The sequence below is a fragment of the Triturus cristatus genome, chromosome 2_2 (assembly GCF_964204655.1).
Source record: "Triturus cristatus chromosome 2_2, aTriCri1.1, whole genome shotgun sequence".
NCBI classification, from domain to species: Eukaryota; Metazoa; Chordata; class Amphibia; order Caudata; family Salamandridae; genus Triturus; species Triturus cristatus.
Window position 1 is genome coordinate 359,189,130 of NC_140582.1, and position 18,073 is coordinate 359,207,202.

General features: G+C 45.1%; 1 protein-coding gene across 15 annotated transcripts in view; it reads left to right on the plus strand.

The window, feature by feature from the left end:
* The window catches only part of ANK2 (ankyrin 2), a 1,556,458-nt gene that overhangs the window by 1,418,627 nt on the left and 119,758 nt on the right, over positions 1 to 18,073 (plus strand). For all 15 annotated transcript variants that reach the window (XM_085641446.1, XM_085641452.1, XM_085641444.1 and 12 more), the window contains 2 exons: positions 2,732 to 2,878; positions 17,632 to 17,914. In XM_085641446.1, coding sequence (XP_085497572.1) covers positions 2,732 to 2,878; positions 17,632 to 17,914 — 430 coding nt within the window. The remainder of the gene's footprint in view (positions 1 to 2,731; positions 2,879 to 17,631; positions 17,915 to 18,073) is intronic.

The window sequence follows — 18,073 nt, forward strand, 5'->3', positions numbered from 1 at the left end:
CACCCCAAAATCCCTTTCCGACAGCCTTTTCATGGCAGTCTTTCCTACATGAAAAGGCTATCGGAAACGGATATCGTAATCCTGACGGCGATGTGTGCCTTGGTACCACCTCCATTCGGGATTGCGATTCCGACCGCCATCCCGACTGGATCATTGATCCTGTCGAAGGTGGCGGTCTTCCCTCCAACCATTTAGGGTCCGACCACCTGGATTGTAATCTGGCGGTTGGACCGATGGGCTGTCGGTCGGTTGGACCAGTTGGGCGGTCTGACCGACATCAGAATAAGACCCTTAGAGGCATTATGAATTGGAATTGCGATTGGGAAGGAAGGCGGCATGCGTTCATGTTGTTGTTCCGGTTTATTGATATGTTAAAAGCTCACTGAGTTGCATTCAAATGGTTGTCTCCTAGCCACATGACCAAGGGGGTTCAAGCAAGTGTATATTGATATACTGCACCTTAGTACCACCTGTAGGATATGTACCCATATTTATATTGACATGTATGCATGTTACACTGTGATAAACAAATAGCTATACCCCCCCCCAAAAAAAAAAAACTTAATGGCAGTGTGTAAAGTATTTATGCAGCACTTCAAACTGTGATAAAGTGAAAACACAAGAAATATCCAAAACCTATTTAGAAAAACAGATTAATTTTAAATAAATAATTTAAGACCTAAACAACAAAAGTCTAATCAGTAGAGCTGGAGATATACAATTTTAAACATTTAACCACAATTGGTGGCAAAAAGCACCAAGCGCCAATTGTGGTTATCTGGTCATGCTGGACCGGGACAAAGTCACAAATTCAGGCCGACCGCATTGGAGCACGTGCCAGCTATAGGGACCCAATTAGGCCCACTGAACACAATACCTTAATCCTGGTTGCGAAGAGTTGCAGAGTCCCGCGTCGAGAATATGTTGCGAGGTCCGGGTTGGATATGCGGCACGCTAGTTTTGAGGTGCTACATTGTCAAGGACGCCACCGATGATCTGATCTTAAGGGCCCAGAAAATTAAGCTAGTTACAGCCCGGCAAATAAAAACGCGTTCCAAGCACTGGAGGAGATTCAAACATAATCTTGCAGATCTAGAATTAAAAGAACGCAAAATGGGACGAGCTCTCGGGGCAGAATAAAACTTACATAAAAAAATAAAATGGATGAAATATTGCTGGTTGGTATTATCATATGGGCACCATGGTAAGGAAGAAAAACACCAACCTTGTAAATGGTAGGCTACCAAAAAATGGGATGTGGACAGCCTAAAACAGGTGAAGTGGAACCTGTTTTCCTGAATAGGGTACAAAGCATTGTGACAATCCTTCAGGAGAAAGGAAACTGAAAATAGAGATGTTTGAATGGTTTTCCCATTAGCATTAGTCAAAGAGGCAAGCAGGGTCTGGCTCAAAGAAAAAAGTACTGATGATGATGAAGAGCAATGAAGTGGCAATTCTCTACATACCTAGTAATTGGATATTAAATGAGCACATTTTAACTACAAAGAATTTATTTTCTAATTGGGTAAATTCTTTACACATGAACATTGCTTACTTTATTTTCAAATGAAAAGAGGTGCAATCAAAGTGCTTTGTGAAACCTTTAGTGGCCATATCATTCATCATTCCTTAGCACAGAATAAATAGTGTTCAGTGTTTGATCTAATTGCTTGAAGATTGTAAACAACATGACCAATTTAAAATAACTAAAACTGATGAAAACGTAAAATGCATAATTTTTCAAACTGCCCTGCTCCTGATAACTGTGCATTTATTTGCATAAAACAATTAAAAAATTTCACGTTTCTTTAGTTTCTTTCAATCTAACAATTTCACTTTCTTAGTAGTTGATTTCTCATAGACTTAAAAAAATGATAAGAGCATATTCTCCCATTTGCGACATAAAAATCTGATTTCAGAATATGTTTCAATTTTATATAAAGTTGGCATGCTGTGCACTGCAAAGATTCTGGTATTACAGTTCATTAGCACAAATAAGCGAGTGTTTACAGCCCATGAGAATGAATCGTGGTATCTGATAAATACTTGAGGTGAAACAGCGGTTGGAAATGTTACTTTACTGCTTCTGCCCTGCACACTGTGACTCAACAGTTTTGTATCGGGAACATTGACTAAACAGACATACGTTTTATGAATTTTAAATAAAGAGAATGCTATAGGATACTCTTTATTATCACTGTGCTCATCAGACAGTAAAAGAGGATTGGTTACTGGTGTATTTCCATGAAAATTAAGGAATATTCAAATTTCAATTTCTTGTTCTGCTTGAGGGTGGTGATGTTTTTGACTTGTTCATGATAGAGAATTGCCAACAATGTGTATGCATGTTCTGATTTCTGCATACTATTCACAACCTTCTGCTGAACTTGTGTACGGAATCATTTGTGTTCCTAAGTATGTGTGATATGTTCCTGTTTTTGTGCTGTTTGCAATCACATTCTATTTTCTCGTGATATAATGCACAGTCTGGCTGTGTCCTTTGTATTTTGTTTGCTTCTTGTGATTTAGCAGGTGTAATGGAGTAAATGATCAGGTTAGATAAGACAAGACCACAGGGAAGCTGCTGGTGCTGCTGCTCTGTAGGCACTCAAATCTGTCTTTCGGCAGTGTCTAATCAAATTCTGTTTGAGCAGTATTATTCTGTTCTTGCTTGATACAACAAGCACGATTTTTCACTCTTATAAATTGAAACTTTTTCTGTTTTTTACAGATACTGGCATTATTCATTTTCTCACCAAAATTAACCGCATGGATATTGTTCACCTAATGGAGACCTGCACTACGTCACCTGCCTTAGATCACGTTAACCACACCTATGGTGAAATAGAGCAAACAATTGCGCTGGATCATAGCGAAGGTAAAGAATGCCATGCTAGATAATTCCTATCTTCAAAGGCAGCACTAAACAACCTCAGCAGATCTGCCCAAATGGTGATCCAAATCTGTGACTTTATCTACAGTTGCTCCTGCTAAGTAGTGAAAGAATTATTTGAATCTAGAAAGATAGCAACGGTGGTTTAGCAGTCGCACATCCCTATCCGTAGAGCAATGTACTACAGATAAATCATGGTGCTGGGAACACTATTAACACATATGCCGCCATGATGTGTGCCAGCTAGACCAATGGATAAAATGTTCTTAGCCCCAACCAACTCGTTAGCAATGAAATAGCAGAGCACTCCTATTATATGTCCACTTTTAGCCCCTTAGCAGGCCTGTTTCTATTGTCAAGTGTCCTGTACAAACTCTATTATTTATCGTTTTACAGTGTATAGGCAGAAAATCATTCAGAACTCTGTGTGATATAATAGATGATATTTTTACTTCTTTTCAGTCCAACAACCAAACAATCACCATGGATGTTATAGTGATAATGCTTCATATACAATTATGGTCACTCAATCTCAAATCCACCTTGTCAGCTCAGGGCAGCTGTCAGCTGGGTGGAAGGCTATATGTTAGCTATTATTCCCACCTTGCCTGGGGAAGGGGTATTGTATGACGTCCTCCTACTTCCTTCGCCAAGGTTAACAGGGCTACAAACAAGGCCCACTGGGCAGCTAACACAGCACTGCTACCCTCTTTGCATTTGCAAAGAGGGCAGGGGGACCAGTGCTAATTGTTCTGCCCTCCGATGTCCACACAAAAACCTTAGGTGAAGAAGCATGGCACGGTGTGTAGCTGTCCTACTGCTCTGCCTGCAAAGTGTGAACAGGCACACAACTATGAGCTATCTTACTTGGCAAAGAAAAGCTCTAGCAGCGCAAAATTGTGCCAGTGGCCTGTTGTCACTTAGCAAACAGGCCAGCAGGACAACTATGAATTACAATGGCCTTCCTTTGCCTAACTGTGCCATCATTCCTTTATCCTCTTTTATCTTATGATGTAGAAGAGAGCTAACAGGGTAGGCATTTGCTACTGTGATTGGCCATGTTTGAGTTCACTTCATCCTTTGGCAAGACAGCGTCACCCAGGGAGAAAAATATTCAACCCTCCCACACCACAACACACCCTTGGGCAAGGCAGGGGACATAATCCCAAAAAATATATATGTTTTTGTAAAATGTTTCCTAAAGTTGGCAAACATTGGAACATATTTAGATTGATAAAGGCCTCTAAAGCCCCTGTCTTAGGGCTTTTCAGGGTTGAGCAAGACAACACTGGTGGTTCTTTTTTTTTAAAACTCATATCTGATGTTTGTGAACTTCAAGAGAAATTGAAAAGAAAATGTTCCCTTTCACCCACATGTCCATCATCATTCTCCACACGCCAGACAATTAGTCAATCATACACCTACTATCAGATATGCAACTCAGTTTTCTACCTAGCTGTCCACTGTTTCATTCAGGAGATGAGTGTTGGACTTTCTTCCAGGTCAACTCTCTACAGCAGGCACCGCAGAGAAATCTTTAACAAACTCAGACCATTGCATCTTTTGTCTTCATTTTGGGAGTTATCAGAACTATGTCTCCTTCCAACTGCAATATATTATTTACTTCCACCCTTTCTTCTAACACCATTTCTGTAACTTCATCTGATCCATAACCTCAGCACAAAAGGGCTCCTTTCCCACTTCTCGATGCTGAAGGAACAGGAAATAGCATAATCTTTTTGTCCAGTCCTTCATCACTGCAACACTTGGAATAGTGCTCCAACTTCATCCGACTGTCATCTACTCTGGTTTCCTCTATATAGTTGCCCTTCAGATACATACCTGTTGCTTCCACAACAAATTAATACCGTATAAGCAAACCCAATACCCACAGAAAGGAGTTACTGTTATGTCTGGTAGCCTCAGTAAGAGAAGAACGTGCAACTGTTGCATCCAGTAGTTGACACCCACCCACCATGAGACAACTGCAACCCCAGCATCAACTAGTATCACATCTATAGGCATGCATTCACCATCAGGTACCCACCATTCTAAGGCCACACAGCTACAGCATGCACTCACATCGCCAACATTATGTGCTCATCATATGACCAAGTTCACACATCATCCACCAACACAACCACCACATGACCATAAACTTTTCATTATACACCAGTGCACCCACCTTCAAGTGCCTACACTCAGACTAACCATCCACACACATAGAATTACATGGCAACACATTTACCAACATAGAGCTTCTTCTTGTCATATAGCCAGGCACCCACCATCACTTATGACTACATACCCATTATCATACACCCACATACCCACCAGATACCCACCATCAGATGACCACACAACCACTATTAGAAATATTGAGTATAAAGTGTTGTGTGATGTTTCCCTAACATGTTTTACTTCTTTGTACTGTTTTGTATCCAAGTAATCATAAATATTGGTTACCTTCAAGGTGATTTTGACTCATCTTTTTAATAACATTTTCTTGAAAATCATAATCCATCAATAGGTGTTGATGTTTATAAATCGTTTTATTGAATTAATATGCCATCTCCAATTTAACAAAAACAGATGTTAATATAACATCTCCATTTGAACAGAATCAGTCAACAAGTGTTTCACCCTTTCAATGGCTGGCTCGCCTAAGGCTTTTTTAAGGCTGTCATTTTTATAATAAACAAATCATTACATAAAGGTTCCTTTACATATAATTTAAGTATGAAATCACCACTAGTGTGCCCTACAATGGACCCATTACCGAAATATTTACCATCATGTGTTCTCCTAAACACCAGTGTGTTCTACTACTTGGAAGTGATTGTTTAAATTAAATCAATATTAAAACCAAAAGATAAATTGATACTATGCTCCCTGTAGTGGTATAGCCATGAGTGCACTGGTGTGCACTGAATAACCAACTAATGCCCTCCTATTTTGAGCTGGTGATTTTGATTAAATAGTTATCTGTTTTTACCTCCTATTATCAAGCATTCCTATTCCTATTTACCTATTATTAAGGTATTCATAATTAGCCTTTTATCTATATTTACATTAGTGACTTGTATAGGTTTATGCAGTCTCCTTGAAGGCAAAATATGACCTGTGGTGAGAACAGTTTATTATTAAGGTCCGATTTTTATATTAACTGTTATTATTCAAGCATCCATTATTTACATCTGAAAGCATTTTAGAGCAAATTATAATCACTCTTGAACCATTAAAGTGCATCACATATATTAGGGATGTAGCTATTCAAGGTCAATAATATTGTGCCACACATTAGCAAACGGATACTGCCCCGCGAAAAATGCCTGATCCATTAATGTACAATCGCGTATGACATGAATGTAGTTTTCCAGGCTCAAGAACCATTATATTATGCTCTAAAATGCTTTCAGATGTAAATAATGGATGCTTGAATAATAACAGTTCATTTAAAAATCGGACCTTAATAATAAACTGTTCTCCCCTCAGCTAAGAAGCCCCTACCCAGCTGCATCCGGGTCAACACGCCATAGAGAAACCTCCATTCGGGGTGCAATTGTTTAGGCATAAGTGGGAACAGTCTGGAGGCCAGTATTTTGTTTAGAATTTTGTAATTGATGTTAAGCATCAACAGCGATCTATAGGACTTGCAGTCATACTCTGGTTTCCCTGGCTTCAATAGAGGTACCACCAGCGCCTCTTATGTGGAGTCTGGCAAGTGGCCTATGTCCTTAGCCGTTTGGTAATGGACCCCTTATTTGGGGGCTAGTTCGGTGGTATATGTCACATAGAACTCAGCCGGGAGTCCATCTGACCCCGGCATCTTTCCTCGTGCCAACCTCCTTATCGTTGCTATGATCTCCTGAACTGTGAGCACACTCTATAGTTCCTCGGCTTCATCCTGTGTGAGGGCAGTGAGATGGAGTGGTGTGAGATAGGCATGTAGTGAATCTTCATCATAGCTCGCAGGGCTTGTGTAGAACCCGGCATAGTATTGCATAGTAAATAACCGATTGGCATTGTCCTTAGGGAGTTCGACAGTGTTTGAGCCCCTCTTCGCCGGGTTGGCTAGCCAGGCCAGCAGGGAACGAGTATGGTCCAGCTTTGCATGAGACCTCACCATATATTGCTTATAGTTAAAGCAGCTGAGTCTTTCAACCAGGTCTGCTACTTTCTGTTTAGTGTCCAGTAGTGTCTGTTGGACCTCTGGGTCCCAGCCAGGTCTGCTCCACCGTTCTTAATTCCTGCTCTGCTTGCATGAACTCCCGCAATAATGTACCCCTGACCCCCACCGACTCCCCCTATCACCGTCCTGAAGGCATCCCACTCCGCCAATGGCGAAGATACTGAGCCACTGTTATTTTCTAAGTAATGCTTGATTCGGTCCCCATCCCTTTTCAGAACATGGGATCCTCCAATGACTCAGGCTTCAATCGCCAGGTAGGGGTACATGGAATGAGACGCTTCCATCTCAGCTGTAATAACACTGCATTGTGGTCCGAGATGGTACGGGCCAGGTATTCTACATTGTACACCAGGTTATGTATGTCAAGGGTGCAGAGGAATGTGTCCAGCCACATATGAAGGTCATGTAAGCTGGAGAAAAAAAAGAATAGTCTCTCATTTGTGGGTGTAGTTGGCACCAGGAGTAAAGGAGCCCCCACTGGGCCCACCAGTCCCCAAAGCTCCTGGCCGTTCTGGATATCGGGGAGTCCCTCATCGGTGGGTGGGAGCGATCAGTCCGGGGTCAGCTACACAGTCAAAAGCCCCTCCTACCAGAGGGGAGTGCATCAGGGGAGCCAATGTGCCTCGGAAAGTTTCCTGATCTCCGTTCGGGGCATATAGGTTAATTAATGCTACACCTCGACTCTTGAGATGGCCGTCACCCCCACATACCTTTCTCTGGATCCACAGGATCCCCTGTGTACTGTAAAGGAACCCCAGGGCAAATCCAGATCAATTTGCCCCTTGCAAAAGCTGAAAAAGTGGCGTAGTAGGCCTGACCACTCCATCGCTTGTGTACTGCTGCGCCCTTCTTTGTTGTGAGGTGAGTCTCTTTCATCAGTGGAATATATAGCCCTCTCCTGTTCAAATAGGAAAACACTTTGTACCGTTTTGTCATTGTGTGCATTCCCCTGATGTTCCAAGAGGACAGTTTATAGGTTGTGTAGTCATATTTCAGAATCACAATCCACCAAAGTTAGCCACCCTCTGAGTGTAGTCCAGCCACAGAACAATAGTAGTCCATTGCCATCTAATGAGAACAAGCATTTGCAATGCAATAGGTCTCGCATTTATGCGAGTTGAGGCGATTGGCATTGTAAATGGCAATGCCTTTTATTTATGTTTTAATAACGAAAACAAAAATAAAAGGCATTGTTATTTGCAATGTCAATAGCTCAAACTCGCATAAATGCGAGACCTATTGGTGCTTGTTGTTTATTCCCATCATGTTTATTTATTAATGAATTTTTTTGTTGTTTAATATAGCGGAAGTCGCCCAGAAGGTGTCGGGGGCTTTCTGTGAGCACCGGTTACATTATAGAAGGACACATTCATTTGTAGGCACTAGGAGGTCCAGGTGTTAGGCGTCTAGAGTGCGTAGGGTCTACTCCCTGTGCGTGACATGTCTGCATAGTGTCAGCTGGGGGTATTCACGTAGACAAGGGCATGTTTCTGGGGAGTGCATAGGATGGGGGGAAGAGGGGCTGTTAAATGCACATAGTGATGTCTACAAGGTGTGCTTAGTGCACCCATGAGTTTCCCTGGGGCACTCGCTTGTGTGTATAATTTATAAGATGTACAGATGGTGCCTATAAATGTGTTCACTGAGGAGCTATGAATCACCCATATGGTGCACGTGAGGTGCTCTGCCGTATTTTTGGAAGACACATATAGCGGCTAGAGACTGCAGGTCATGTATGTATCCACTGTATAGCTGCATCTATGTAATGTATACAGAGTAGGGGAACTGTGGCCCTGAGCCCATGGCCAGAGTAATGGGGTGTGGGGATGGGTCAAACACGCGGCTAAAAAATAATGCACTGCAGGTACTGTGTTAATTTTCTGGTGAATGCCTAGAACGGATAAACACTCCTTCAAAGAAATGGAAAAATAAATGCATGTCAAACCAATCAAAGGGAAATGCACTGTTTTATGATCTGAAGCTTCAGTGGATGAATGTGACACCTGCAGATGTCTGCGTGCGACCACAGTCACATCCGTGAGTCCTTCCCCGCACCGGGGAAGAGTGACCTGTGCACTTATAGTGCTACAAGGTCGTACCCTGGGAGGAGAGTGACCCCTGCGGATGTCTGTGTGCGACCAGAGAGTCACAGCTGTGAATTCTGCCATGTACTTGGGAAGAGTGACCTGTTCACTTATAGTGCTGCGAGGTCGCACCCTGGGACATAACACACTCTGTAAAAATAAAATAGTATTAGACGCAGTATTAGGCTGTGCAAAGTGTGTTAAAACATTTCATGTTTAGGTCACAGAAGTCGTCTCAAATATATATAATAATAATAGACAATCAGACTGTACCTGGTGCAAACATTTGTGTAAATGTCCCTTAAAAGCACGCACTCCAGAGCTCTCTTGTAACAGCTTTGGGTTCTTCTAAAAATGACACATTTTAGGCACCAAGACGCCTCAAGTGACTTCATCAATCAAAGCCTGAACCGGCCGGAAGCAGCCTTTACATTTGCTGAGTAGCCTGTTCCTTAAAATACCTTTCTCACAAGCACTCGGGTGAGAAGGGTGCTTTCTGATTAGCCCTCTGTACCTCCCTGCCCCCCCTTTACTTTCAGCAGGGGCCCCCCAGTGTTGCATTAACCACTCACGGACCATTGATTTTCACAAACAAATAAGGGGACTGGTTTGTAAAAATTAAAAAAGAAAGGACCTGCCGCTCCCCATCAATAAAGCCCACCTCGACTAGTTCCCACAATATTGATAATAATACAATATATATAGCGCTTTATACGTGTTAGTCGTTTCGACGCGCTGTGAATAACATTCTTGTATTACCAAGTGTAATGGGAGTCAATGTACCGACCTGAGTGTGGCTGTGAGGGTTTGAAGAAATGACTTCAGGGCACCGCGAGTGTCAGCAGCGAGTGTTGAACTGACGGAGTCATCGAGGGTGTACCACGTACGCCTGAGGGCGTGTACAGCGATTCTAATAAGGATCATGCACATATAAAGCACTGACTGGGTGCCTGAAGGGGTTCTAGGCAGTGTGTATGTGCGTGCCACTGGGACCCCATGCGGAGTCACCGGGTCTTTGGCGCACGTGAAGGGCGTGTTTATAGGGTCCTTGATTGTTTGTATAGCGAGGGGTCTATAAGGGGTCACCAGGGCATAAGGAGGTTATATTTAACCTTTGCAACACAAGTGTGATGGAATGCTCCCTGGGGTGGGGAGAGAGGGGACACCCCTGCCCCTGGTGTCTGGGTCCGCACCCCTTGAAGTGAAGGTTCACACCCCATCACCCCCACCCCGCTGAGATGCCACCCTCCCTCACTCACCCCTTCCACCGTGAGGTGCGTGTCCCCACTCTTTCACGGCCCTCCCCGCCCGTCCACCCGGCTCTCTCTCACACCTGACTGCGTCCTCCGCCTCACCTGCAAAGAGGGGGTTTGTTTTCTGTAAAGCACCTGGTTTTCCGGTCGGAGAGGTGGGTGCCATTGAAATATCAGACATTAACAGAAAACTCTTCATTTATAAATAAACAGATACTCTGAGTGACCCTGTCCATGGACTCGTTGGAGTGGCAGTGGGGACACACCGAACGAGCCCTATCTACCCCCCCCAACACACACAGAGTACGCGCAATAAAACTCGAGGACCTGGGTCACCACCCGACCGCATAATTATAAATCAGAACACATCATCATAATAATAATTTGTTGCTTGTCACAGTGCTTCCAGCCCGTAAGCCGCCTCAAGCACTGTAAGCAGCGGATGTTGATCTCCCTCTTCGATTCTCGCGTAATATGAAAAATGAGCGGATTTTACCATAAAACAGTCAATAAATAAATACATTGTACACCGTGGGGGAGCGGGGATGATGGACCGAGAAATATAAAAATATCAGGTTTCAGAAAGGACGACGACATAATAATAATACAAATTTGCATTTTAAACAAGCTGTCAGCATTGTCCCCGAAAAATAGTGCATCCCAGCTAATGAAGGAGACCGTGTAACGCCGCAAGTGAGAGATCTAATCCCGGTGGGCGGGGCCAAAAGTGGACAGGGCGGTAACAAGGAGGGACTAAGAAGCCTCCTTTTCAATCGTGAACCAGTGTTTAGCATGTAGGATGATGCCGGCGAATGAAAAAGATGGTCGGGGCTTCAAGTCCGCCTCTGAAAGCTTCGGAATCCGTATTGATTCCAGGAAGCCCTTGCATGGCGACTGCAGCGCATGTGCTGCTAATGCCAGGCGAGACCTAAAAAGCAAGTAGATTTTAACTCATGCATCCCCATTCTAACAATTTGAACCATACATCCCAGCTCCCACTCCCCAGGGCAAGCAGGCTACTACCTCTCATCCAAACAATTTAACTATCAACAATCACTCACAGGAGGTACCACGGGTAACTCTTAATTAGAGGTGTGGTTGTATGGTGATTCCCGCTTGGGTCCCTCCCATCCAGCAGTTATCACAGGTGAAACATTCGTGGTCTGGGGTATATGCTAAATACTACCAGCATCTAAGCACCTCTCGGCTCAAAACACACTTTCGCACAGATATTGCTGGTATACCATGCCAAGAGGATGATAGGTTCATATAATCTCATCTGATGTCCCAGGCATCTCCACCGGAAGTTCAGTGTCTGATTCGATGGAGGAGCTGTGTCTAGCATCTGAATCAGGACTCTGCGCCCTGTCTTCTTCAACCTGGTACTGGGGGCTTGCTCCCCCACTACTCATTGACGTTACTGCTTCCGTTACCCTCCGGCATTCAAACTGTGTCTCCGCCTGGGATGAGGCCACCGTGCTATGTTTGTTGAGTCACCGTCGTGATCTGGCCCTGTGGGGGTGGTCCCTCCAGGGCCGCCGGCTTAGCAATTGCTGCGGCTGCAGGTCTATCCAGTTCCATACCTCCTCTGGGGCCCAGAAGAACCATGTCCCCTTTTGTGTCATTACTCATAGCCGGAACGGGATTAACATTGCTTAAGGTACGTTCATCTGCCTGAGTCTTACTTGGACTTCCTGAAACGTAGAGCATTGTCTCTGTACTTCTAGTGAAAAGTCTAGAAAGATCCAAACCCTTCTATTCTCCACAGAAGGGTTGCCGTTCGTTCTGGCACGGTTCAGTATGTACTACTAAAAGTCTGGCCACCACCGGACATGGCAGGGCCTCCGAGGGCAGAGTGCGTGTGGGACCCTGTGCGCCCACTCCAGGACAAAGAACTGGCAGAGACCCTCCACTGCGACCTCCTCACTGAACCATCTCTCCAAGTAGTCCACCATATTTTTCCCTTCAATGCGCTCTAGCAGTCCCACCACTCTTATGTTGTTGCGGCACAATCTGTTTTCTGCGTCTTTCGCACGGGCTTCCTGTGTTCGAACCATCGCCTCCATTGCAGCCATCAGCTCAGTCACGTCAGCCAGCATTGAGGGCACCTCCATCAGGGTTTTCTCTGCCTTGGAGACGCGCTCCACCAACCGGCGGTGATTATCTCTCAGGATGCCAATGTCCGCTCCTAAAGTGTCTATCTTGGCTACCAACAGTTCCCTAGAGGAGATAATAGCCTGCAGAATGTCCTGAAGAGTGTGGCCCTCAGGGGGACCGGGCTGCCCTGTCAGGTTGCCATCTTCCTTCAGAGTTTTGGGTGACTCTTCCGCTAACACACACCCTGCCTCATGATCTTTTCTTCTGGTGATCTTCCCCATTGCAGGAGAGAAGTGATCTGGAACGGTTAACGCAATCTCCCTGTGTCAACCCAAGAAAAGCCGGGTGGTAGAAGAAGGGCTCCAACTGCAGCGGGAGACATATGTGCCTCTGGCCCCAAGATGGGCACTCCTCTGTTCTCTCACTCTGCTGTCAAAAACTTCCACGCCGTACTTCACATCAGGCCTGTGGAAGGGGGGGATCAAGCCGGGCACCCTCCTTGCGGGATCTTGGGGGTCAGCAAATTCAGGGATCCCTGGCATCCAACCCTAGCAGAGAGGTCACCCAGAAGACAGCCTCCAGTAATGGTCTTCTGGAAATTGCGCCAGGGGCCCAAGTATATCATTGGCCAGGTGTCTCCGGTCCTGGTTGGCAGGGGTCTGGCACCGTCTTAGCCTCCGGAGCCGTAACGCCAGCCACACCATGCATGTAGTAGAGGCTTAGTTTCACAGTCGGTCCTTCTGTCTCCGTCCACTCCACAGCTCCTCTATGCCCCCACTGCAACAAGTGTGGTAGTACTGAGTGGAGGGACAGAAGGGCAATAAGTGTCTATGGGTACTGCGCAGTGGGCTGCATCAATGATTGGCCGCAGTACTGGCCACTGCATAGGACCCCGGTTCCTTTGGGGTGGCGCCCACTCTCCTTCACTTTCAACCTCTTTGGAAGAGTGGCCTCCCAGCCCCCAGAGGGATGCCTCCCAAGTCAGATAGCTCTTTGGGGGTAGTGTTCTTGGTACGTTGCTAAAAACCCCGGCCCACAGGGTCTCAGTTTCATATGCCGCAGTAGGGCCCCACCTCATAATGCAGAGGCAGCACCAGCCCCGGCAGCCCTCCATCTCTGCTCTGCTGCCGCAGGGCCTGCAGAGGACCCCGCAGGGGCGTCACAACCTGATCTCTCAGCCGTCTCACTGGAGGGGGGGAGGCAGGCCAAGAGTCCACCTTGGCAGCCTTGTGCCCCTGCATGCCAGCTCCTCGAACACGGAGGGCTTTCATCTGCAACAGGCACCACGGTCAGGACTTTTCATGCGTTTCTCCCGTTGATCATCTGTTGAATGGAGCCTTTCCAGTGGAGGTCCGGAGCACTCACATGAGCTCTTCAGGTGTCGGGCCGTTCCGCTCCTCCCTCAGCTGCGTTAGGTGCCCCCACAGGCATTACGCCTGCTCCTCCTACCAGTCTCTAGGCAGCCATCAGGGCCCCAGTGGTGAGTCGGGCCCCAGGGGAGTATGTCTACGAGGCCCCGACTAGGCTTCTTGGGCCAACACCTCGTTCGGATCCCCGTCTCACAGCACAGCCCCCCCGAGCTATGGCCCCATGATCGCAGCTCCCATTTTCCAGACGCCGCCTCACTGCTCTGCTCAGGTTGGGTCCGATCAGAAAGTTTGCTTCAGAGGTGTTTGTGGGGTGTCAGATTTGGTGCCTCGGGAGTCAATGCATGCAGCTCGCCTCTCTATTGCCCCATGCGCAGGGATATGGTGTCAGGATGGTGCTGGATGTGCCTTTTCCAGCAGGAGCACCGGTCTGAACTTTCTACACCCTCAGCAGTTCGCCACTCCCCACCAACATGCAACACACTGATGCATGCATAATACATTATCACTCGCCTAAAATGCAGAATTTTAGGTTGTGACTCCTAAAATGGAAGAACAATCCACCATAATAATGGTAGTCAGATTGATGTCAAAGGAGTACATAACATCAACATACAACACTCAATTATGGTCTTTGATATATCATGTGCAGGGCTGTCACCACTCAACTCAGGTTTCCATCCATTCATGCAGAGTAGTCTTTTAGAAAGCATGATAACATGGTCAAAAGACCAGGTGCGTCTTGCCTACATAGTGTCATCACAAAATACACTGCAAAGCGCACATTATGAAACTATTCTTCCATCAGGCTGTCGTGCATTTTATCCTGAAACAGGGACTTACTGAACTAAGGAATCCTGTACTGCCCCATGGGAGGAGAGGGGGGCATGGTTCTGTAGTCACACAATACAGTGATTTGTAGTTAAGACATCAAATGGGGGAGGCATCAGGGTCCCGTTTTAATTACAAATAGCAAAGTTAAGAAGGGGAAGTAGTTAGAGCATTGTAGATGAATATCAGTAAAACAGGTATTTTTACTTCCAGGAAAGCATCACTTATTTCGTCAAGGGTCGAATGGCCGCAGTGCACCTACTGAAATTCCCGCTGTCCTCCTAGCTCCTAAGCACTATGATGCTGAGGTCCTGGTGTATGTGTGCCTTGCCAATCCCTAATTTTAGTCCTGTGCACATTAGCTGTGACGTTACGACATTATAACCTGAATTGTGTGCTGCTAGAGACTCATGGGAAATGTAGTTCCAATATACTAGGTAGGTGGCAATGGCAGTGTTCTTTTCCAGTTAGCAGTTCGAATTTACATAAAACTGGAGTGCAAAGGTGGAATTTATTGTAAATTTACTAGTAACAACAAGGTGGAGAACTCAATGTTGTTGACACCTGTGTCATCTGTGTTTGTGTCTGATGCCCCTCATTAGTCCCAAATAACCCTATCCCATGCACAGTTTTTGCTGAAGGAGATGAATCATGGTGGGTCTTGCAGATGTTGTCCTTGCTCATCCTCACCGAGCTTAGCATCCTCCTCCTCCTTCTAGTTTATTAAAAACATGTATACTCCCTCCTGCCTTAACTCTGTTCTCCCAATAATATATCTTAGTAAAGAAAAGACTTGTGTCTTTCCATCCTCCTTCCTCAGTAATACCAGCCACTACCTAAATATAACAAGCATTTGCAATGCAATCAGTCTCGCCTTTGGGACCTATATGTATTTAGCTATGCAGCACATTAGCCTGCGTGCTGAAACATCTACTGTTCTTTAACATGGAGGGAAAGTAAGCATCAAACTGCATGACACACCAGGTTTAAGAACACATGGATAGAACTATTGCCTTTCAGCAGGAAATGGTACAGTCCAAAGCTGTTTTTAATATAAATTCAGGGCCTTCGGTTGTCATATCACTGAAAATACAAGATTTGCAAAAAATATTATTGTCTACTGGTGCTTGTGGAAGACAATTTCTATGGACTGGAATCTAGAGAATGCTAAAGTGATTCTGATATTTTACTGACCTCTGATGGTCGTTTTCTATCAGGACAGTTAAATAGAGGCAGTTGAACAAGCAGAAAGCAATTCTGGTATTTTACTGACCTCTACTGGTCCTTTTCTATCAAGGCAGTTAAATAGAGGCAGTTGAATAGACAAAAAGTCCCTAAGCGGAAGCAGACAAGTCCTAGGGCTGATCTCCAGAGCCCACAAAGTACATACACATATAAATATATACTAAGGTATATACAAGAGGTCTTGAATGCTCGACCTAAAAAATAATGGTGCCAGTCTGCCCTCCCCCACCTTCCTCTGACATTTTCACATTGAGGGCAGCGCTCTCTATTCTCAATGTGACAGAGATAAGAGCTCATGCCATGCTGTCAAAGCCACTGAAACAGGAAGCGGATTCTGCATCTGCTGCATGTCTTTGGCTTTCGCAGTAGAGGCGATGGACATCTGTGGTGCCAAGGCATCATTCACCATTTGCCTCATATTCTTTACTTAGGACTGTCAGTGTGAACTATCTGAAGCATCTGCTCTCCAGCTTTAGAATGTCATTATAACATACGTTAGAATGTGGGGGTTGAGGGTTCTGGAGGTAGCTCGAGAGTGGAGAGGAAATTCAAAGTCAAGGCTCGAGCGCAAGCAAGGGGTGGCTCGAGAGAATCTGCGCGGCAGTAAATAGAATGTGAGGTCGAGCTAGAGGAGTCCTCTGAGAGCCAATGTCTCAAGCAGGACATGTGCGTTCATATCTGTGAGTCTAAGGAATGCTGGGAGTGACGATGATGTTACAGGCGGCCATTTTGAGTCAAGCCAGCATCTTAATACTCCGGAAGTGGCGTTCAGAACTAGTGTGCTACACGGCAAGGGTGAGCATGGTAAAGGAAGGTGATGTTTGGAGTGAACGAGAGCAGCATGGACAAGCAGTGCCTCTGTTGTGGAGGCATAAGTTTTATCCTGCAAGCTTAATGGTGATACGCACACCTGTGAGTAGAAGTGCTTTAAGTGTGTGTTCACCAAGGTGATACGCACAAGAGATATTGTCAAACTTAAAAGTGAAGGGCAGAGCAGCAGTGATGCACACACCATTGTAATTGGCAGTTTATCTCTTTACAACTGTAGGTGGGTGCTCCAGCTGGGATACTCACACCTTTTTTAGGAATTGATACTGAATATTGGAACTTATTGTCAAGGTGTGCGGCACGCCGTGGCTCACAAGGGAACGTCTTGATGATGACTGGACAGTGTAATATTTGTTGTATGCAAGACCTTCCACATTTTAGCATACAAGAGTGAGAGGGAAAGAGCAGTTTGCACAGGTCGGTAACTTGTTTAGCCCCAGTGATCAGTGCTGGTACTATTGGTAACAGAAAGTATTAAGAATACATTGAGAAAAGTGGACACAATTCTCAAACCTTTGCAACCGTAAGTCATTCAGCTAATCAAACAGTAGCCAATCACACTTGAGTTTAAATTTTCCTTGAAGCTCCCAATCAGAAGTGGGAGTGTGATTCAGATCTAGTCACCATTATTTGCCACTTGCTGATGCTGATCACATGTTATTAAATCACAGTTCTCTATTTTGACCTGCCCACACATTACCAAGACTAAACAACTGAATGATGTATATTTCATGTTCATATATGCATTTAATTACGAATTTGGGTATAATGAGCTTGCAGAACTTTGTTAAAGGTAAAAGTAGTGTTTAGGCTTATCAGTTTCTTTTTTTTTTTTCCACAGGATTTTCTGCACTCCAGGAAGACTTGTACAGCCCAAGACAGAGGAGCAAAGGAGATCACACATCCCCTAAAGACAATGAGACATCTGATTACCCTCCCCTTGTCTCGGAGGAGGACATGTCTGTCAGTTACTCGTCATTTCAGGATAGCACTCAAAGGACAGAGGCAGACATGTCAGTCTCTGAGCTCCTCCGACAAGTGCAGAAGGAGAAAGTGGAAGCAGAATACTCAGGAAAGCAGCACGTCTTGTCAGAAAGTTCACCCAACGACCAGAGGGAATACTTGTAAGCCTTCAAGTTAAAACTTGCGTTTGAATGTTTCTTCTCAAAGTTGTTTTAAACTGAGGGGCATATTTACAACAGAATGGAGAAGCGTGGCGTTTAGCAAACATTGCTAAAGCCATGCTTCTCCATTCTGAAAATGCAGGGATGTCCCGTATTCAC